Source organism: Anolis sagrei, chromosome 4 (assembly GCF_037176765.1).
Source record: "Anolis sagrei isolate rAnoSag1 chromosome 4, rAnoSag1.mat, whole genome shotgun sequence".
NCBI lineage: Eukaryota > Metazoa > Chordata > Lepidosauria > Squamata > Dactyloidae > Anolis > Anolis sagrei.
In genome coordinates this window covers 60,408,014-60,430,471 of record NC_090024.1, presented here as the reverse complement: position 1 = coordinate 60,430,471, position 22,458 = coordinate 60,408,014, and the positions used below count along the sequence as shown (strand labels likewise).

At 42.8% G+C, this 22,458-nt stretch overlaps 1 protein-coding gene across 1 annotated transcript in view; it reads right to left on the bottom strand.

Moving 5' to 3' along the window:
* ABHD3 (abhydrolase domain containing 3, phospholipase) overlaps positions 1 to 20,971 on the bottom strand; it is a 31,339-nt gene extending 10,368 nt beyond the window's left edge. The window contains exons 1-4 of the mRNA XM_060775155.2: positions 20,781 to 20,971; positions 8,711 to 8,874; positions 6,436 to 6,618; positions 4,819 to 4,864 (exon numbers count right to left, since the gene is read on the bottom strand). Of these exons, the coding sequence (XP_060631138.2) occupies positions 4,819 to 4,864; positions 6,436 to 6,618; positions 8,711 to 8,874; positions 20,781 to 20,933 (546 nt within the window). The 5' untranslated portion in view covers positions 20,934 to 20,971. The remainder of the gene's footprint in view (positions 1 to 4,818; positions 4,865 to 6,435; positions 6,619 to 8,710; positions 8,875 to 20,780) is intronic.
* Between the last annotated feature and the right edge of the window lie 1,487 nt (positions 20,972 to 22,458).

The following is a 22,458-nucleotide window of genomic DNA, read 5'->3' as shown; positions in this document are numbered from 1 at the left end:
ATTCTGGACACTTTGGGGCTTCTTTCTCAAGGGAAGAGGAAGAAGTGTGCTTTTGGAGTCTTAGATTTTGTGCAGGGAGTCAGGTTCTGCTGTATGGAAAACAGAGGTCTGGTCCTTGGCATTGTGCTTAGGGAAAGAAGTTTTGGCATTTCAGTGTTCTGAAGTTATGGCATTATGGAAGTTATGGAACTGTGCATTGGCAGGCTGCAGGAAAGCAGGGTCTGGCCTTACAGGTGCTTCTCCAAGGAGGGAGAAAAGGATATGGTAATATTTGGATGCATGTGGATGAATGCGTGTACATGTGTGTGAATGTTGAGTGAAAATGTAATTCCCCTATGTTTAATGTATTGTCGAAGGCTTTCATGGCTGGAATCACTAGGTTCTTGTGGTTTTTTTCAGGCTATAGAGCCATGTTCTAGAGGCATTTCTCCTGACGTTTTGCCTGCATCTATGGCAAGCATCCTCAGAGGTGTGAGGTCTGTTGGAATTAGGACAATGGGTTTATATATCTGTGGAATGGCTGGGGTGGAGCAAGGAGCTCTTCCCTGCTGCAGTTAGGTGTGAATGTTTAGCTGATCACCTTCATTAGCATTAGAAGGCCTGCCTGAGCCTGGGAAAATCTGTTGCTGGGAGGTGTTAATCTGTGCCTGGTTTTTTTCCCCTCTCTGTTGTTTAGCTGTTATAATTTTAGAGTTTTTTTAATACTGGTAGCCAGATTTTGTTCATTTTCATGGTCTCTTCCTTTCTGTTGAAATTGTCCTCATGCTTGTGGATTTCAATGGCTTCTCTGTGTAGTCTGACATGGTGGTTGTTGGTGTGGTCCAGCATTTCTGTGTTCTCAAATAATATGCTGTGTCCCGGCTGGTTCATCAGGTGCTCTGCTAGGCTGACTTCTCTGGTTGAAGTAGTCTGCAGTGCCTTTCATGTTCCTTGATTCGTGTCTGGGCAATGCTGCGTTTGGTGGTCCCTATGTAGACTTGTCCACAGCTGCATGATATACGGTAGACTCCTGCAGAGGTGAGAGGACCCCTCTTGTCCTTTGCTGAATGTAGCATTTGTTGGATTTTCTTGGTGGGTTTGTAGATTGTTTGTATGTTGTGTTTCCTCATCAGCTTCCCTATGCGAGCAGTGGTTCCCTTGATGTCTGGCAGGAACACTTTTCCTCTGGGTGGATCTTCACCTTTACTCTCGTGGCTTGTTCTTGGTCTTGCAGCTCTTCTGATGTCTGAGGTGGAGTCTCCATTGGCCTGGAGAGCCCAGTTGAGGTGGTTCAGTTCATCTTGGAGGAGGTGAGCTTCGCAGATTCTTTTTGCACGGCCTGCCAAGCCTTAAATGGTGCTTCTTTTTTGACTTGGGTGATGGTTGGAGTTTTTATGTGGATATCTATCTGTGTGTGTGGGTTTTCTGTAGACGGTGTGACCCAATTGTTGATCTGGTTTGCGGATGACTAGGACATCTAGAAAAGGCAGTCTTCCTTCATTTTCTTTTTCCATGGTGAACTGGATGTTTGGGTGGATGCTGTTGAGATGGTCCAGGAACCCGTTTGAGTTCTTCTTCTCCATGGCTCCAAATGGTGAAGGTGTCATCCACATATCTGAACCATATCGTGGGCTTTTTGGTTGCTGTCTCCAGGGCTTGTTCTTCAAAGTGTTCCATGTAGAAGTTAGCTATGACCGGGCTGAGAGGGCTCCCCATAGCTACTCCATCTTTCTGTTCGTAGAATTCATTATCCCACTGAAAGTAACTGGTGGTGAGGCAATGGTGAAACAGAGCCGTGATGTCTTCTGGGAACCTCTGGTTTGTTTGTTAACCAATGTAATTGTGAATCCAATGTAGTTACATAGAATCTGTATGTCCAATGTCCAATGTCATTCTTTGTCTAAATGTTTTCTGTAATCTTATATACCTTCTCACACGGGAAATTGCACTAAAAAGAACCTATGCTTTAAAATCATTGAAAAGTCATTCATGACATATGTAATTTTAGATTTTATTTAGTCTCACTCTTATTGATGATACTTTTCATAAAGTGTTTGCAGTTTTGAGCAGAAGATCCTCATCCTTATTTATTACAGGCTAATGATAAACAGAAGTGGGTTCATCCGAACCAGGAAAAACTTGGAAAGCTGTGCAAGTTAATTAACAGTTTTATTTGGTTTCTAAACATGAATGCAACTGGCCACCAATTAAAAGGATGCAAAGCTTATGAAAAAAAATATTGCAATTGGACTATTAATTGGAACAGTAAATATATGTACTGTTTGTGTTTTATAGTTTTTAAGGAGTGCAGGAGGTACCCCATAAGTCATGAGGCCTGGAATGCGAATGTCTTGAACTTTGGAGAGAACAAAGACATATAGTCCTTTAGTAAGAGGACAGAGCAACCTGACTGTTGAAATGAAGAAAAATGGATTTTGGCCTATAAATGCAGGGGACCCCTGACAATCTCCATGCTTCCTGAACTGCAGCAATGGAGCGTCCACGCTTCCTCAGAAAAGACTGATCATCTTTGCCGGAGAAGGCCTGTGTGTGCATGAGTATGAATTAATGTGTGTGTGCACGAGAGCCCTCCTTGATGTATTTTCCCATCATCATGAAGATGTGTTATAAGTTCACCACAAGTGCGGTTCCCAAATGCCAGGGTATCGTAAAAATGTTATAACTAGATATTGATCTTGCTTCAGCTTCTGTATGATCAGCTTTCGCAAAAAGAAAAGGGAGGAGTGAAAGGGTTAACAGAACTTAGAAATGTTGAAATTCTAAAATGCAAACCTAGAGAGGGGTTTGTGCCTCTCCTCTGGCCTGCAGAAGACCAGAAGCCAAGAGGAGATAATGTATCTAGATGACACAAGATACCCAGGGTGGGTTAAGAACGCCCAGGGAGTACCCAGGGTGGGTTAACACCCAAAATGCTTATCTGTAACAATAATGTGTGTGTTTACGTAGTTTGTAGAGGGTTAGCAGTGAGAGACACTGAAATGGCAAAATATGAGAAAAACATGTTTTTGAATGGATGATCCGATAAGAGAGGTGTGTGCCCATGACACAGTGAAAAGACATGTATATAAGGAGACTGAAATATCCAAATATGAGAGACAGCCTTTTTTGAAGACACTGGTTTGTCTTGGTTGTTTCTCCCTGTGTGGCCACACTTGAAATAAAGAGATTTCTGCTTTACCTCTGGAGACTAGACTCTCTTCATTTTGTTGCCCTCTGTGATGGACTCAGCAAGGACCCCAAGCAGGGGGTCCCCTACATTTCGAATATATATATGAATATATATATGAATATATATATATATATGATTCATATATATATATATATGAATCTATATATATATACACACACACACACACACACACACACACACACAAAGTAGAGCCTCACTTATCCAACATAAACAGGCCAGCAGAATGTTGGATAAGTGAAAATATTGAATAATAAGGGGGGATTAAGGAAAAGCCTATTAAACGTCAAATTATGTTATTTTACAAATTAAGCACCAAAACATCGTGTTTTACAACAAATCAACCGAAAAAGCAGTTCAATACACAGTAACATTATGTAGTAATTACTCTATTATGAATTTAGCACCAAAACATTACAATGTATTGAAACTGTGGATCTGGGTGGGAGACAGACTGTGTTGGATAATACAGAACGTTGGATGAGTAAAGGTTGGATAAGTGAGACTCTACTGTATATGAACATGGTTATGTGTCTGACATCAATTAAAGATGGTTTAGGTACACAATCTGACAACTGGGTGAAAGGGAAAACCTTGATGTTTCAGTACAAAGAGACTCGAGGTTAGATTGGGTTAAAAATCGTTAGATGTATTGATTGCAATGCATCCTGAGCCCTACCACATGCACAATGCAGGACCTTCTCACAGTGGCATTAGAGGCACTCCAAGTGGCCAGCTACTGGTCAAAGGATATTTAGCATAATGCCAAGTTTTTAAACTGTACCCTCAACTTGCTTCTGATATGATAAATAAATAAATAGTACAGTGGGACTTCTATATAAATGTGCACACAGCCATGCCTTTAGCACATTTGCAGAATAGCATTTAAAAGTGCTATTATTTTAAGTTTCCTTAAAGGCAGAAAGTTATTTCAATTCACAAGAGGCTGTTCCTTGCTGACATACTTTTCCATTTCTGTTTCAAAATCATTTGGAATGGATTGCATATCATTATGTTCGAAGTCCTCTACTAAAGAGCATACAACTGTAAAATAGAGCAGGGCTAAAACACATAAAGCTGATTACATGGAATTGGCCCCAAACTGAACCAAACAAAAGATCTTTTCACTCCTTTTAATATATAACAAAAAGGATCTGGTGTGTCACAACACCCCTTTGTACATTCATCTCCCAATGTTTGTTGAAAACCAATTTTCTCTTACTACTTTCGGCAAGAAAAAGTATTATTTAATTATAAGTACTGTATTATAAAAGAATTGTCATCTGAAACAGTAACTTTACAAAGCCCTGCAAGGAATGGATGTTGGCAGATTGTATGTAGCAAGACAGCAAGATATTAATAATGCATGCAATTTCTTAATGAATCCTGTCTGAGAACACAAACACTTCCTCCTGTTTCTTGTTGCAATATGCTTATTTTTAGAAGAAGATTGAGTTGTTAACAATAGGATTTCTGATATATCTGAGAACTGATGGTTTTCCAGTAACGGATGGATTGCCACAGCTGGCTTGTGGAAGTATCCCATGTTTCCAAGGGTTAGCAATAAGACTCTTGTTGCATGATTTGGTCATAGTGCTCTATGTTTTGTCTAATTTAACAGCAAACCTTACCAAGAGATTTTCACCAGCAACTCCGCGATAGTTTAAGATCACACACCTTTTAAAAAACAAAAAAGAACCGTTTACCAGAACTGTTAACCAGAGTGTCTTTGGATATGAAGATTTAAAGCTGCTCCAGTTTTTAATTCAATAATTGCCTATGATTCAAAACAGTGACAGATACACATGAAACATATGGTTATGTATTTCCTGTTCAAAATTGCCGTTTCCCAGCTACACAAAATGCTCACTGCAAATCATTGAATCTAATCCACTTTACAGCCAACTAACTTAATGCCTTAACATGACTGCGAGTGCATCTACACTGTAGACTTAATGCAGTTTGACACCACTTCAATTGCCGTGGCTCAGTGTGATGGACTTTTGCAAATAGTGTTGGCACCTCACCAAACAACAACAATTTTATAGCATTGAGCCATGGTATTCTGTAAGTGGTTTAGACTGGATTCTAGGAGTGCTTTTAAATTGCTTTGGGGAGTTTTAAAAAAGTATTTAACATATTTTAAAGATATTGTTTAAATTATTTTCTATTTGTTCATCAACGTGGAAGCCTTTGTGGGATGTGAGGCAATCCAGAAATACAATCCATCAATCAATACAAAATAATAAAGCTGCTATGCTATAAAGCCCTAAATGATTGCAATGTTTAACTATGTAATTTGTAGTGGATGACAGGAGAGGCAGAGCTAGAAAAGACTCCCTGCTCCCATTTTTGCCATCTGGTTCATCTATCAAACCCATAGATCTCTGCCAAAGGCTCCTATAAAGCCCTAAACGGTTCCGGCCCCACTTACCTCTCCGAACGCATCTCCACCTATGAACTGACTAGGACATTAAGATCGTCCGGGGAGGCCCTGCTCTCGGTCCCGCCTGCGTCACAAGAGCATCTGGCGGGGACGAGGGACAGGGCCTTCTCGGTGGTGGCCCCTCGGCTATGGAATGCCCTACCTGTAGACATCAGACAGGCCCCTTCGTTGCTGGCATTCCGGAGGAAGGTCAAGACGTGGCTCTATGAACAAGCGTTTGGCTAAACAGTGCAACTGAACACAGGAAGACGGTATAATCGAACATAGGAAATGGTATAAGGATTATGAGAACGGATTCTGATTTTTACTGAGGCGTTGATATGATAATTGATTGTTGTTTTGTCTGTTGTATATGATGTGTTTTAACTACTTGTTATTGTTATGATGATTTGTACTGTGTAAACCGCATTGAGTCGCCGAATTAGGCTGAAAAATGCAGTATAGAAATAAAGCAAATAATAAATAAATAAACAAACAAATAAATAAATAAATAAATAAATATGCTGGCTATGGGATTCTGGAAGCTGTGACAAAAAAGGGCAAATAGTCTAAACTCAAGGTTTACAATTACGTTAGTGATGACCGTTGGATATTTTCCATGGAATCAGCTCCCAAAGGAGCCTTTGGCAGAGATCTATGGGTTTGATAGATGAACCAGATGGCAAAAATGGGGGCAGGGAGTCTTTTCTAGCTCTGCCTCTCCTGTCATCCACTACAAATTACCATAGTTGAACTTCTTGCTTGTACAGATTTAGTCTAAGCAGTCCAAATAGAAACATTACCAAGTCAAACTGACATATACCTGTATCCCAAGGTTTTGCTCTGCTGCACCATATGGAGGATGTAAGATTCCTTGCTTGTTCCTGTGAGGCCCGGCAGGATCAGGATAGTGGGTCTGCCGTTGGACTCTGAGTAAGGTATGCTATCATGATTATCAAACCAATCCAGCGAAATCTGTCCTCCATCTGCTGCAGTGATAAGCTCACTGGAAAACCAACACTCGATTAGCTTTGCAAAAATAAAAATAAAAACATCAATCAGCTATAACCCCCCTCCCTCTCCATGGGATAGCTCATGTATAGATACAATGCAGGAAGGAGAGGTCACTGAAGAAAACAGTCTTGTAATTTAGCCCAGAAGATTTGACAGTCTACCTTCTCCCTTCGCACCCCAGGCTGGTCATTGTAATGGACCTAGGCCATCATTGTAATGGACCTAGGGCACATTGTGCCAAAGCATCAGTACAGTATGTATAGTCTTTCACTTCCAATTTATTACTTCTAAACTTAGTTGCAGCTCTCGTAGAATCATAGAGTTGGAAGAGACTTCATGGGCCGTCCAATCCAACCTCCTGCCAAGAAGCAGGAAAATTGCATTCAAAGCACCCCCGACAGATGGCCATCCAGGCTCTGCTTCAAAGCCTCCAAAGAAGGAGCCTCCACCACACTCCGGGGCAGAGAGTCCCACTGCTGAACAGCTCTCACAGTCAGGAAGTTCTTTCTAATGTTCAGGTGGAATCCCCTTTCCTGTAGTTTGAAGCCATTGTTCCACGCCCTAGCCTCCAGGGCAGCAGAAAACAAGCTTGTTCCCTCCTCCCTATGTCTTCCTTCCCCTCTCATATTTATACATGCCAGCATGTCTCCTCTGATCCTTCCCTTTTGCAGGCTAAACATGCCCAACTCTTTAAGCCACTCCTCATAGGGCTTGTTCTCCAGACCCTTGATCATTTTAGTCTCCCTCCTCTGGACACATTCCAGCTTGTCAACATCTCCCTTCAATTGCAGGATTCAGAACTGGACACAGTATTCCAGGTGTGGTCTGATCCAGGCAGAGTAGAGGAGTAGCATGATTTCCCTGGATCTAGACACTATACTTGTATTTATGCAGGCCAAAATCCCATTGGCTTTTTTTTACCGCCACATCACATTGTTGGCTCATGTTTAACTTATTGTCCATGAGGACTCAAAGATCTTTTTCACACATACTGCTGTCGAGCCAGGCGTCCCGTTCTGTATCTTTGCATTTCATATTTTCTGCCTAAGTGGAATATCTTGCATGTGTCCCTGTTGAACTTCATTTTCTTAGTTTTGGCACATCTCTCCAACCTCAGAGTTACAATAGTATTGGGTCTGGGAGAGATCTCTTTGGCACCCTGTTTGTTATCTGAAAAAAGTCCTGAGTTTAGCTGGGAATAAGTTTCAGCTGCAGAACAAAGTGGGAGGAGATGGATGTGTATGTGTGAAGGAGGGCACATGCTTGGGAAAGTTACTTCTTTGCCCTACAATGGACAGATTCCTTGAGGCAGCATAGCCACGATGCCGCCAAAACATGTTTTCCAACTTCTAGGCTAGCAATGTGTCTGCATTCACCATCGTATACATTTTGGGAATGTGTGGAGGGTAACTTTTGAGTGCAGCTGTAGACATTTACCATATTTCACTGTGTAATGGCCAGACTTTTTATATTTTATTGGCACAATTATGCGGTGAAATATGCTATTTTTCTTCCAAGTTCCAGAATGTGTCCCTCCTTTCATCCATAGTCACCATGTATCAGGAAGCAGGAGCCGCGGTGGTGCAATGGGTTAAACCCTTGTGACGGCTGAACTGCTGACCTGAATGTAGGTGATTTGAATGTGTGAGATGGGGTGAGCTCCCATCTGTCAGCTCCAGCTTCCCATGCAGGGACATGAGAGAAGCCTCCCACAGGATAGTAACACATCTGGGCATCCCCTGGGCAACGTCCTTGAAGACAGCCAGTTCTCTCACACCAGAAATGACCTACAGCATATTTGCAAGTCGCTTCTGGCACAAAAAAATCAAGAAGCAGGAATTGTCCAGTACTCCAGATGTTGTTGGACTACATTTGTCACCACTGACTATGCTGACTGGGGCTGTGAGGACATACAATTGATCAACATCTAATTGGCTGCATGATTCCCTTCCCTGGTATGTCACTATAGCAACAGTATAAAGTCACATCAGAAAAGTCACAGTGCAGACCCAGTATTTAAAGCACATGCCTTCTCAATCCGGAATTGACATTTTCAAGGCTACAGTGAAAGGAGAGGCACTTACTTCCGATATTGCACATGGGGCCGAGATGTAATAAACGGCCGAAGGAGAGTTTGCATGCGGCCCTCCCAGCACCACACAGTGGGATAATATGTTTCTGTCAACACAGGGCAATGGTCCTGTAGAAAGCGGCAGAAGCTCTCACTGCCAGTCACCAGCAGAGGTTTCTAGAGAGAAAAGAAGGCAAGGATTTAACACCAGAAGGACCTCAAGGCTGTAGGAAAGGATGTTAATTCAAACATTTGTAAAACCCGATATAATAAACATATCAATCAATTTCTGGCTTGTGTGAGAGCAATAACTGCAACTGAGATGCCACTGAGGGCAATAAAACTGACTCAAAAAAATTGTGCACAAGCCAGCTGAAATAAACTGCATCATAACAAAGGTACAAATATGCTCTTATGCAATCCTCATACCTATCAGTGAGGAATTTATATGTATTGTGTCTTCGGATGTTTTGGTGCCACATGGATCCCACCTCACAAAAGTTCCTTGGGGTCAATCCTGGAGATAGCAATGTGTTGTATACAGGAAGCCCAATAAGTAGTAGTGCCAATAATACATTTGTCCGTAATTTTAAAAGGAGATAAGATTACTTAGAAGGGGGAAACAGATGGGAGTACTATCACCCTAACAATGAATTCACCTCACTACCTCTGAGGATGCTTGCCATAGATGCAGGCGAAACGTCAGGAGAAATGCCTCTAGAACATGGTCCTATAGCCCAAAAAAACCTACAAGAACCTAGTGATTCCAGCCATGAAAGCCTTCGACAATACAATGAATTCATTCTCTGCACTCAAAGATATAGCTGCATTAGTCTGTGTCAACATGTAAAGAAAATCTTGAAGAGCACTTTTGAGACTAACTAGGGAAAAGTAGATTGTAGCATAAACCTTCATAGACTCAGTCTACTTCATAATATGAGCCAGTAGCCCTCAGTGGTGCAATGGGTTAAACCCTTGTGCCTGCAAGACTGCTGACAGACAGGTCATCGGTTCGAATTCGGTGAAAGCGGGTTGAGCTCCCTCTGTCAGCTCCAGCTCCCCGTGCAGGGACATGAGAGAAGCCTCCCGCAAGGATGGTAAAAACATCAAATATCTGGGCGTCCCTTGGGCAACGTCCTTGCAGACAGCCAATTCTCTCACACCAGAAGCGACTTGCCGTTTCTCAAGTCGCTCCTGACACACACAAAAATTTACATGAACCCGAGTCTACAAAAACTTTTGCTATAAACTTCATTCTCTGCATTTTGATAATTATTTTGCCAAAATAGTACCCTAAACACAAGACGGTACTGTGAAAGATTCAGAGATGGATGAAGTACCATGTGATCCACTCAGGAGACATGCTCCAGTATTTTCTTCCATACATCTTCCAACTGGAAGATGTATTCTGCCACCATCCTCACATTTCAAAGTTTCAACAGCATCCCAATTTAACCTCCTTTTCAGAAAATAAATCTGGTGAGGACCCTCTGAAAACCACTGTTTGCTTTTCCATGGCAGCTGGGTCAATATAATAAAGGGTACACCAAATGAACTAAGCACCTACTTTGTGCTGAGACTATATCTCTCCATAGCTGCAGAAGAAGAGGCTTCTACCGGGGATTGCTCATGGTTTTAACTAATTTGACCTCAGCTTAAATAGAGTGTGGAAAAACTTTCAGCATATGGTGCAGGTATGCTCCTTTTTGCTTTCATCTCCTTCCTTATTATGGACCATAGCAATGTGTTCCAACTTCCTCATGACCTTTGAATGTTTTTCCGGTCACTTCCAGAGTGCTTTGGAATAGCAAGACTAACTACCACTTAACTCGGCACTTCAAAACTTCAGAGAGCTAACAGCTGAAGATTAATAAAGTCATAAGTGGAGATTAGAACAGCCAGCATCGAGCAAAGGAGCAAGCAGAAGAACTAGGGAATGCCAACGAGAGGGCTGTTGAAGAAACAATGGGGAACTGTGATTATGACAGTGGGAAGAAAGTGTATGGGGTGAGTGGGACAGTGTGGGCATGAAAGAATGGGGCCATAAGAACAGTGGGAGCAGAGAAAATGGAATATCATAGAAAATAAAGTGAGAGGGAATAGGGAATGGGTAGTGGAGAGAAAATGTGGTGATTGGGGGCCCTTCCACACAGCCCTATATCCCAGAATATCAAGGCAGAAAATCCCATGTTATCTGAGTGTGGACTCAGATAGCCCAGTTCAAAGCAGATATTGTGGGATATTCTGCCTTGATATTCTGGGATATAGGGCTGTGTGGAAGGGCCCTGGGATAGTGCTGAAATAGAGAATGAAGTGAATGAAATAATGAGGAGACAAAACATTTAAAAGCAAAATAGGAGACAAATAGGTTTGGGGTGTTGAAAGATTCTCAAAGTGTGAAATGGTTTAATCATCATCATCATCATCATCATCATCATGGCATGTATATTGTAGTTGCAATATCATGCCATGATTATGTCATGCTGGAAGAATATATGTTTCCACTCCAGAGAAATATTTCATTGCCATTAGTCATTGTCATTATTATTATTGTTGGGCTCCCACAACTCCTAACAGCTGATAAACCGGCTAGGATTTTTGGAAGCTGAAGTCGAAAACACCTGGAAATCCCACATTATCTGAGTGTGGACTCAGATAACCCAGTTCAAAGCAAATATTGTGGGATTTTCAGCCTTGCTATTCTGAGAAATAAGGCAGCGTGGAAGGGCCCTCAAACAGTGCTCTGAGATTTGAACTGGGTTATCTGAGACCACACTCAAATAATGTGGGATTTCCTGCCTTGATATTCTGGGATATAGGGCTGTGTGGAAGGGCCCTGAGAAACACTGGTACAAGCAGTGTCCATATAGTGTTAGGCCTTTCTCACCATTGACATATGGACTCCTTAACACTTCTATAGAGGCAGTGGGATGATTGAGGCAAAAAAGATATGACTCAATCTGTTTTAGTGCTGCCTTGCTAGGCTTTTCCTGCACTAGGAATGAACTGGCATGCCAAAATCCCTACACCCCTTCTCACATTAATTTTTTTTGTCCTGGGTGATTTTTCTCCATTGCCAAAGTAGCACAAAAGGCACTATTTTTATTCCTGAAACCCTTTGCATACCTTACAGACTTGCCACAACACTCCAAAGCAAAGAAATAGGTACAAACAGGCTTGTAAGATATATGGAGGACTGGGGTGACCGAAGAAGCCAAATTACTGGATTTTGTAGTGGTCTGGAGCCTTTTTTAGAGGGGTCAAAATGACCCAGATGTTTTAGGGCATCTGGAGACTTTGGGGATCATCAAGCATTGTACTTGGGGCCCCATGACCTATAATGACAGTGAAATATTTATCTGGAGTGGCAAACACATATCCTTCCAGCATTACATAATCATAGCATGATATTGCAACTACAATATGCATGCCATTGTGATAGTATAGCATGGCAAGCACACATCTTTGAAGTGATTTTAATATTAGCTTGACTATTGAATAACCCTACAAAACAACAGAGACTCACACCAATCTAAAAATTGACAAACAAAAAAAAACCAAGACTGGTAGAAGCATTCTTTCCTGATGTTTCGTCTGCATCTATGGCAGGCATCCTCAGAGGTTGTGAGGTCTGTTGGAAACTAGGCAATTGGAGTTTATGTATCTGTGGAATGTCTAGGGTGGGAGAAAGAACTCTTGTCTGCTTGAGGCAAGTGTGAATGTTGCAACTGGCCAATTGCAACACTGAAGACTTAATATCAGTTACATATGCATCTCCCTGTTCTGGTCTGAAGCTTATTCCTGCTGACTGTCTACAAAAACTAATGAGTAATTTTCCATACACTGAAATTAAAAAACAAAAACAAAAAAGCATTACTGGATTCAGCAAGATGGAGTGGATGAGGGATTGGAGGACATCCAACCCCAAATTGGGAAAGAAGTCGTCCAGGAATACCTGGCCGCTCTTAATGAGTTCAAGTCCCCAGGGCCAGATCAACTACACCCCAGAGTATTGAAGGAACTAGCGGAAGTCATTTCGGAACCATTGGCAACCATCTTTGAGAGTTCTTGGAGAACGGGAGAAGTTCCAGCAGATTGGAGGAGGGCCAATGTGGTCCCAATCTTCAAGAAGGGAAAAAAGGATAACCCAAACAACTACCGTCCGGTCAGCCTCACGTCGATACCGGGCAAGATTCTGGAAAAGATTGTTAAGGAAGCGGTCTGCAAACACTTAGAAACAAATGCAGTCATCGCTAATAGTCAACATGGATTTATCAAAAACAAGTCATGCCAGACTAATCTGATCTCTTTCTTCGATAGAGCTACAAGCTGGGTAGATGCGGGGAATGCCGTGGATGTAGTGTACCTGGATTTCACTAAAGCCTTCGACAAGGTCCCCCATGACCTTCTGGCAAGGAAACTAGTCCAATGTGGGCTAGGCAAAACTACGGTGAGGTGGATCTGTAATTGGTTAAGTGGACGAACACAGAGAGTGCTCACTAATGCTTCCTCTTCATCTTGGAAAGAAGTGACGAGCGGAGTGCCGCAGGGTTCCGTCCTGGGCCCGGTCCTGTTCAACATCTTTATTAATGACTTAGATGAAGGGCTAGAAGGCATGATCATCAAGTTTGCAGACGACACCAAATTGGGAGGGATAGCCAATAGTCCAGAGGACAGGAGCAGAATTCAAAACGATCTTGACAGATTAGAGAGATGGGCCAAAACTAACAAAATGAAGTTCAACAGTGACAAATGCAAGATACTCCACTTTGGCAGAAAAAATGAAATGCAAAGATTCAGAATGGGGGACGCCTGGCTCGAGAGCAGTACGTGTGAAAAAGATCTTGGAGTCCTCGTGGACAACAAGTTAAACATGAGCCAACAATGTGATGTGGCGGCAAAAAAAGCCAATGGGATTTTGGCCTGCATCAATAGGAGCATAGTGTCTAGATCTAAGGAAGTAATGCTACCCCTCTATTCTGCTTTGGTTAGACCACATCTGGAATATTGTGTCCAATTCTGGGCACCTCAATTCAAGAGAGATATTGACAAGCTGGAATGTGTCCAGAGGAGGGCGACTAAAATGATCAAGGGTCTGGAGAACAAGCCCTATGAGGAGCGGCTTAGGGAACTGGGCATGTTTAGCCTGAAGAAGAGAAGGCTGAGAGGAGATATGATAGCCATGTATAAATATGTGAGAGGAAGCCACAGGGAGGAGGGAGCAAGCTTGTTTTCTGCTTCCTTGGAGACTAGGACGCGGAACAATGGCTTCAAACTACAAGAGAGGAGATTCCATCTGAACATGAGGAGGAACTTCCTGACTGTGAGAGCCGTTCAGCAGTGGAACTCTCTGCCCCGGAGTGTGGTGGAGGCTCCTTCTTTGGAAGCTTTTAAGCAGAGGCTGGATGGCCATTTGTCAGGGGTGATTTGAATGCAATATTCCTGCTTCTTGGCAGGGGGTTGGACTGGATGGCCCTTGAGGTCTCTTCCAACTCTTTGATTCTATGATTCTATGATTCTATGATTGCATTTAAGTATACCATGTTTATGGTCCTTGGAAGTAAGTCCCAGTTTTGTTCAATGTCCTTCCAGCCAAACATGAATAGGACTGCAGCAAAAAAAAATTATTCAAATAGCTATAATTACTAATGAAATATTGCTTTCTTCTCCCCTTTCTCAGCAACTTATTTTTCTTCACCTTACATGCACCTCCGCAGCCACCTGATTTCACCCTAACCCAGTCCACTAATTCCAAATCCTTGACCTTGGCTCCAGTCGCTCTTATATCTTACTGTCACAATCCTGTCTTCTGTGCAGGCTGTGCCAGGATTTATAGTATGAGTAGTATGTAAAAAAAATCAGACAGGATCCCAAGCAAATGCAGACAACATGTATGGATATGGTACCAAGATTTTGAGGTAGTAGAATAGAAATATGACACCCAACTCAATAATAACTGGTGGGATCACAAATCTGAAAACGTTACAGAGAATTAACATGTCAAGCTACTCTGGGACTTCTGAATTCAGACAGATAGAGTTTTGGAGCTATCGCCTGGCCTCACGATCGTGTTAAAAAACAAAGTATGGATCGTTGATGTTGCAATCCCAGGCGACAGCAGGCTTAAAGAGAAGCAACTGGAAAAGCTGGCACGATGTGAGGATTTAAAGATCAAACTGCAAAGCCAGTAAAGGTGGTCCCAGTGGTGATCGGCACACTGGGTGCAGTGCCTAAAGACCTTGGCCTGCACTTAAACACAATTGGCACTGACAAAATTACCACCTGCCAGCTGCAAAAGGCCACCTTACTGGGATCTGCACTCATTATTTGCCGATACATCACACAGTCCTAGACACTTAGGAAGTGTACGACGTGTGATCTGATACAACAGACAGCAGAGTGATCTTGTTTTCTGTGGACTCATCTTGCTGTGTTTCAAATAATAATAGTAGTAGTAGTGATTGTGAACTGGACACAAGCAGAGCTGGATGATCTGGACAGAAAAACAAGAAAACTGATGACAGTCCACTACTCATTGCACCCGTATAGTGATGTTGACAGACTTTACGTGCCCAGAAAATCAGGAGGCAGAGGGCTTTTCCAAGTGAAACAAATGGTAGTTGAAGTGCTAATCTTGTTGTGTTTCAAATAATAATTTTATTCTTATATCCCGCCACCATCTCCCTGGAGGGACTCGGGGCAGCTTACATCTAAGCCCAGCATCAATGAGAATTCACAAAATAGAACAGTAATTAAAAACATATAAAAATAAACAACATAATTAAAACAATTAAAACAAAAAAACAAAAAAGTAACAACATCATAAAAAAGTATAAACAACCAATAGCCGGAAAAGTGAGCATGTTCAGATTCGAGAGGGCAGGGCAAGGGCTGTGCAAAACACAGACTATAAGGCCGGGGCTAGGAGTAAAGTACTGAGAAAAACAAAAACAATAGGTTAGGACTGGGCAGACCTAATCGGGAGCTATCTATCATTCAAAGGCACATTGGAACATCCAAGTTTTTAAGGTTTTTGCGGAATGTGAACAGGGTGGGGGCTAATCTAATCTCCCTGGGGAGGGAATTCCAGAGAGAGGGGGGCACCACTGAGAAGGCCCTCTCTCTCATCCCCACCAACCATGGTGGTGACAGAGGCGGGAGCAAGAGAAGGGTCTGCCCAGCAGATCTTAGAGCTCACGCCAGTTCATAGGGGTCACGAAGATAAGCAGGACCCGAACCAATTAGGGCTTTATAGGTAATAACCTGCACTTTGAATTGGGACCAGAAACTTATCGGTAGCCAGTGGAGCTGCTTCAGTAGAGGCGTAGTCAGCTCCCTGTATCAAGCCTCAGTTAGTTACCTGGCTGCTGACCTTTGCACCAGTTGCAATTTCCGAGCCAGCCCCATGTAGTGTGTGCCGCAGTAATCCAATCTAGATGTAACCCAGGCTTGGACCACCATGGCCAAGTCAGGCTTCTCGAGGTACAGTCACAGTAATTTGTTTCTTTATCAAAGTATTTATTTTAAAACCAATGAAGCCACCCATCCTCCTTTGAGGTCCATGAAAATCTGTCTATATCTTACATATTCCATATTTCCTGAAATCCTGTATATTCTAACCACACACCACATACACACAGTGTACCCCTTAGCTTTCCTGTATAATTCTCCTCACAACTGGAGACCCAAGGTTGCCCATTGACTTGTCATGAAGACTCAGATCTCTCCCTGGTCCCAGCACTAAGTAGTACTATTCCACATTGTATTGTCAAAGGCTTTCATGGCTAGAATCTCTGGGTTGTTGTAGGTTTTTTGGGCTATATGGCCATGTTCTAGAAGCATTCTCTCCTGACATTTCGCCTGCATCTATGGCAAGCATCTCAGAGGTTGTGACCTCACAAACAACCTACAACAATCCAACTATTCCACATCGCCAACTGGTTGTCATAGTTAAAAGCAACTTCCCTGTTCGGAGACCATATAACATTCCTATGGAAAGATAGCAGGGAAGTTTTTTTAAAAAATGAGAGAGTCAGAGTTTTGTTTTTAAGCTTCCTGGAGACATTTCATTAACCAATAAACAGAAGGAAGCACAATGCCAAACAAATTAGGATTTACAGAGGTCTGTATGTATGTGTGTGTGTGTGTGTGTGTGTGTGAGAGAGAGAGAGAGAGAGAGAGAGAGAGAGAACAGGCAGCCCCAAGTTACAAACAGCCAGAAGTTGACATGGGGAAAAAGTGTCTCCACTGAAGCTTTCTCACCGATATTTATTTTCACAGCAAGCTAATTTTTCAAAATCCAGTTATCTCAGGGGTAGAAAGTGAGGTGAAATCTTCTGAACAGAAGCACAGACAGCAAAATAAAAACCACAGGGGTGTTAACACTTCCCTATGCTATCCAAAGCATGCATGCATGTGTACACACACACACAAGTAAAGGTTTCCCCTGACATTAAGTCTAGTCGTGTCCGACTCTGGGGGTTGGTGCTCATCTCAATTTCTAAGCTGAAGAGCCGGTGTTGTTCGTAGGAGCCTCCAAGGTCATGTGGCCATTACTTTCCCATTGAAGTGGTATCTATTGATCTATTCACATTTGCATGTTTTCGAACTGCTGGGTTGGGAGAAGCTGGGCCTAACAGCAGGACCTCACTCCGCTCCCCAGATTCGAACTGCTGACCTTTGCAGGTCAGGGGTTTAACCCATTATACCACCACAGCCACACATACACACACACACACACACACACACACATGGTTGGAGGCACACATTAAAAATGTACCTGTTCCAACTTACAAATAAATTCAACTTAAAAACAAACCTAAAGAACCTATCTTGTGCGTAACTTGGAGACTGCCTGTATATGGATGGGCCAAAAGTCACAAAAGCGTCTGATGTTTTAATAACATTTTGGGGGGAAATGAGAAAGTATTACATGTAATGTAATGTCCTGTATATGCTGTATATGATCTATGGTATTATATTTTTTAAGGCATTATTAAGGTAGCGATACTTTTGCTTTCTGGTGGTTCAATGTACACCAACTTTGTTTTGTGCATAAAATGACCTTCAGGAAGGTATATATGAGACATAAATGAATGTCAGGTTTCAAACAGAGTCTCCTTTCCAACATATCTCATTAAGTAATTTCAGGCAGACCCCAAGTTACAAACATCTGACTTACAAACAAGGGTGAGACAACAGGAAGTCAGAGAAATTTACTCCTTGGATGGGAAATTCACTCCTGGAAGAGTTATCATGGGGAAAAGGTGTATCGAATGAGGCTTTATCATCCAATCCTTGTTTGCTCAACAAGCCAAAATGTTCAAAATCCAATGATGACAGAGACAGGAAGTGAGATGAAATCTTCTGAACAGGGGCACAGGCAGTAAAACAAACACCACAGGGGTCTTTATTACCCTTCCCTATGCTATCCAAAGTGTGCTCTCTCTCTCTCTCTCTCTCTATATATATATATATATGTATGTATGTATGTATGTATGTATATATATATGTATATGGCTAGTGTTACACCTAAAAATATACCTGTTTCATCTTACATACAAATTAAGCTTAAGAACAAACCTACAGAACCTATCTTGTTTGTAATTTGGGACTACCTGTATTGTGAAATGTTGCATTACATTACAAGCAAGGACCCTTCCACACAGCCCTATATCCCAGAATATCAAGGCAGAAAATCCCACATTATCTGCTTTGAACTGGAACACACAGCCGTGTGGACTCAGATAACCCAGATCAAAGAAGATATTGTGGGCTTTTCTGCCTTGATATTCTGGGATATAGAGCTGTGTTGAAGGGCTCCAAAAGCTGTTTTATAGTTAATGGATTTTTTTTTCGTGTCATAAGCTACTTGAGGAACTGCAAGTCGCTTCTGGTGTGAGAGAATTGGCCATCTGAAAGGACGTTGCCCAGGGGACGGTCGGATGTTTTGATGTTTTACCATCCTTATGGGAGCTGACAGAGGGAGCTCATCCGCGCTCTCCCTGGATTGGAAGCTGCGACCTGTTGGTGTTCAGTCCTGCTGGCACAAGGGTTTAACCCATTGTCCCACCGGGGACTCCACAGTTAATGGATGAGATTTAAAATGTTCGTAATGTTAGTAAGGATATACATACCCCTGCTGGACATCAATAAAACAATATTGTTTGTAACTTGGGGACAGCCTGTATATCCGACCCCCCCCCCCCCCCCAAATCCAAAACTCCCAAAATCTTAAATTACTGCTCTGGGCCAGAGTGAAGAGAGAGGGAGGCAGAAGACAGTTCCACCTTGTCTCCTGTGCTATTCTAATAATATAATGTAATATAATATAATATATTGTATATACATATAATATTTATAATATTATAATGTAATGCAATATAATACTACTACTACAAATATGATATTATAATTATATATTTATATTACATGTACTATTACTAATAATATTACAATATAATGGTATAGTACAATATGTTGTTGTTCATTCGTTCAGTCGTCTCCGACTCTTCGTGACCTCATGGACCAGCCCACGCCAGAGCTCCCTGTCGGCCGTTACCACCCCCAGCTCCCTCAAGGTCAGTCCAGTCACTTCAAGGATGCCATCCATCCATCTTGCCCTTGGTCGGCCCCTCCCTTTTGCCTTCCACTTTCCCCAGCATAATTGTCTTCTCTAGGCTTTCCTGATATTGTACTATGCTAATAATATAATATATTGTATGTATATATATATCTTGTAAGCCTCCCTGAGTGAGAAGGGCGGCATATAAATATCGCAAATAAATGAATAATATTTTCCGATTAGGATGCTCAGCCTTTACCTTGAAAAAAACTTTTGCTGGAAATCATTTGTCTGATTTGCATAAAAAAGGGAAATTATATACATATAATATTTATAATATTGTAATGTAATGCAATATAATACTACTACAAATAATATGATATTATAATTATATATTTATATTACATGTAATATTACAAATAATATTACAATATAATGGTATAGTATAATATAATAATATGTAATACTGATATTGTACTATGCTAATAATATCATAAATTATAAGGTTCTTGTGGGTTTTTTCGGGCTATAGGGCCATGTTCTAGAGGCATTTCTCCTGACGTTTCGCCTGCATCTATGGCAAGCATCCTCAGAGGTAGTGAGGTCTGTTGGAATTAGGACAATGGGTTTATATATCTGTGGAATGGCTGGGGTGGGGCAAAGAGCTCTTCTCTGCTGGAGCTAGGTGTGAATGTTTCAACTGACTACCTTCATTAGCATTTGAAGGCCTGGCTGAGCCTGGGAAAATCTTTTGTTGTATATATATGTGTGTGTGTTTATGTGTGTGTGTTTATGTGTGTGTGTGTGTGTGTATATATATCTTGTAAGCTGCTCTGAGTGGCATATAAATGTCATAAATAAATAAATAAATAAATAAATCAGATTAGAATGCTCAACCTTTACCTTGAAAAAAAAGTTTTGTTTGAAATCATTTGTCTGATTTGCATAAAAAATGGAAACACACACACACAAGGCAGGCTCAGCCCTATATCCCAGAATATCAAGGCAGAAATCCCACAATATCTGCTTTGAACTGGGTTATCTGGGGATCCTTCCACGCAGCCCTATATTCCAGAATATCAAGGCAGAAAATCCCACAATATCTGCTTTGAACTGGGTTGTCTGAGTCCACACTGGCGTATATTCCGGTTCAAAGCAGATATTATGGGATTTTCTGCCTTGATGTTCTGGGTTATAAGGCTGTGTGGAAGGGCCCTCCTCATTGAGTCCCGGCTTGAGATCCTTCCCGTTCGCCCTGCTGCCTGCCTGCCTGCCTGCCTGCCTGCCTGCCTGCCTCTCCTTGGCCAGCCAGGCTCCCTCTGCAGTGAGCAATGCGCAAACGGGCAGGTGATGAGCCCGGCTCTGGCAGTGCATCCCAGTCAAAAGGGCACGGATCCCCCAAACTCTAAGCCTCCGGAGCAGGGCACGCGCTGACCTTCAGGGATTCCCTCCCTCTGCCACGAGACCCGTGTCCCATTCATCCATCCATCTATTCATGCCTTGCAAAGAAAGCCCCGACCTTGGCGACGGCGCTGAGGTAGTAGAAGGCGTAAGCGGCGCCGAAGCAGAGGGCCAGGGACCATCCCAGGCCGGCCGGAGGGCCCGACAGCCCTTCCCGCAGGCGGCGCTCCAGGTCCCAGGACAGCGGGCGGGTCAGCGCCCCCAGGCTCATCTCCAGGCGGAAGCTGCAGCAGTAGCAGCAGCAGCAGCAGAAGCAGAAGCAGAAGAGCAGGAGGAGGGAGACCGCTGCCTGGCTCAGCCCGAGAGGGGGCGCCCCTCCCTCTAGGCTTTCCCCGGCAACACCTGACGCCGTTGCTAGGCAACAGGGGCCCCGCCCAAGAAAACGCCTTTGGATCAATACCAGGAAGTTCTCTCTCTCTCTCTCTTCCTTCCTTCCTTTTCTCTTCCCTTTTCTTTTTCTTTTCTCTTTTCTTTTTCTTTCTTTCTTTCTTTCTTTCTTTTTTTTTTTTGGTGTCAGGAGCAATTTGAAAACCTGCAAGTCGCTTCTGGTGTGAGAGAATTGGCCGTCTGCAGGGACGTTGCCCAGGGGACGACTAGATGTTTTGATGTTTTACCATCCATGTGGGAGGCTTCTCTCATGTCCCCGCATGGGGAGCTGGAGCTGACAGAGGGAGCTCATCCGCGCTGTCCCCAAATTCGAACCTACGACCTTCAGTCGTAGGTCTTCAGTCCTGCTGACACAAGGGTTTAACCAGTGTGCTTATAATATAATATAAAAAAGGTAAAGGTTGTCCCCTGACATTAAGTCCAGTCATGTCTGACTCTGGGATGTGGTACTCATCTCCATTTCTAAGCCGAAGAGCCGGTGTTGTCCATAGACATCTCCAAGGTCATGTGGCCAAAATGACTGCATGGAGCGCCGTTACATTCCTGCCTATTGATCTACTCACATTTTGCATGTTTTCAAACTGCTACGTTGGCAGAAGCTAGGGCTGACAGCGGAAGCTCACGCCGCTCCCCAGAATCAAACCTGCGACCTTTCGGTCAACAAGCTCAGCAGCTCAGCGCTTTAACCCACTGCGCCACCAGGGGCTCCATAATATAATATAATAATATAATATAATATAATATAATATAATATAATATAATATGTTGTTGTTCATTCGTTCAGTCGTCTCCAACTCTTTGTGACCTCATGGACCAGCCCACGCCAGAGCTCCCTGTCGGCCGTCACCACCCCCAGCTCCTTCAAGGTCAGTCCAGTCACTTCAAGGATGCCATCCATCCATCTTGCCCTTGGTCGGCCCCTCTTCCTTTTGCCTTCCACTTTTCCCAGCATAATTGTCTTCTCTAGGCTTTGCTGTCTCCTCATGATGTTGCCAAAGTACTTCAACTTGGTCTCGAGTATCCTTTCCTCCAATGAGCAGCCGGGCTTTATTTCCTGGAGGATGGACTGGTTGGATCTTCTCGCAGTCCAAGGCACTCTCAGCACTTTCCTCCAACACCACAGTTCAAAAGCATCGATCTTCCTTCGCTCAGCCTTCCCTAAGGTCCAGCTCTCACATCCGTAGGTGACTACAGGGAATACCATGGCTTTGACTATGCGGATCTTTGTTGCCAGTCTGATGTCTCTACTCTTTACTATTTTATCGAGATTGGACATTGCTCTCCTCCCAAGAAGTAAGCGTCTTCTGATTTCCTGGCCACAGTCTGCATCTGCAGTAATCTTTGCACCT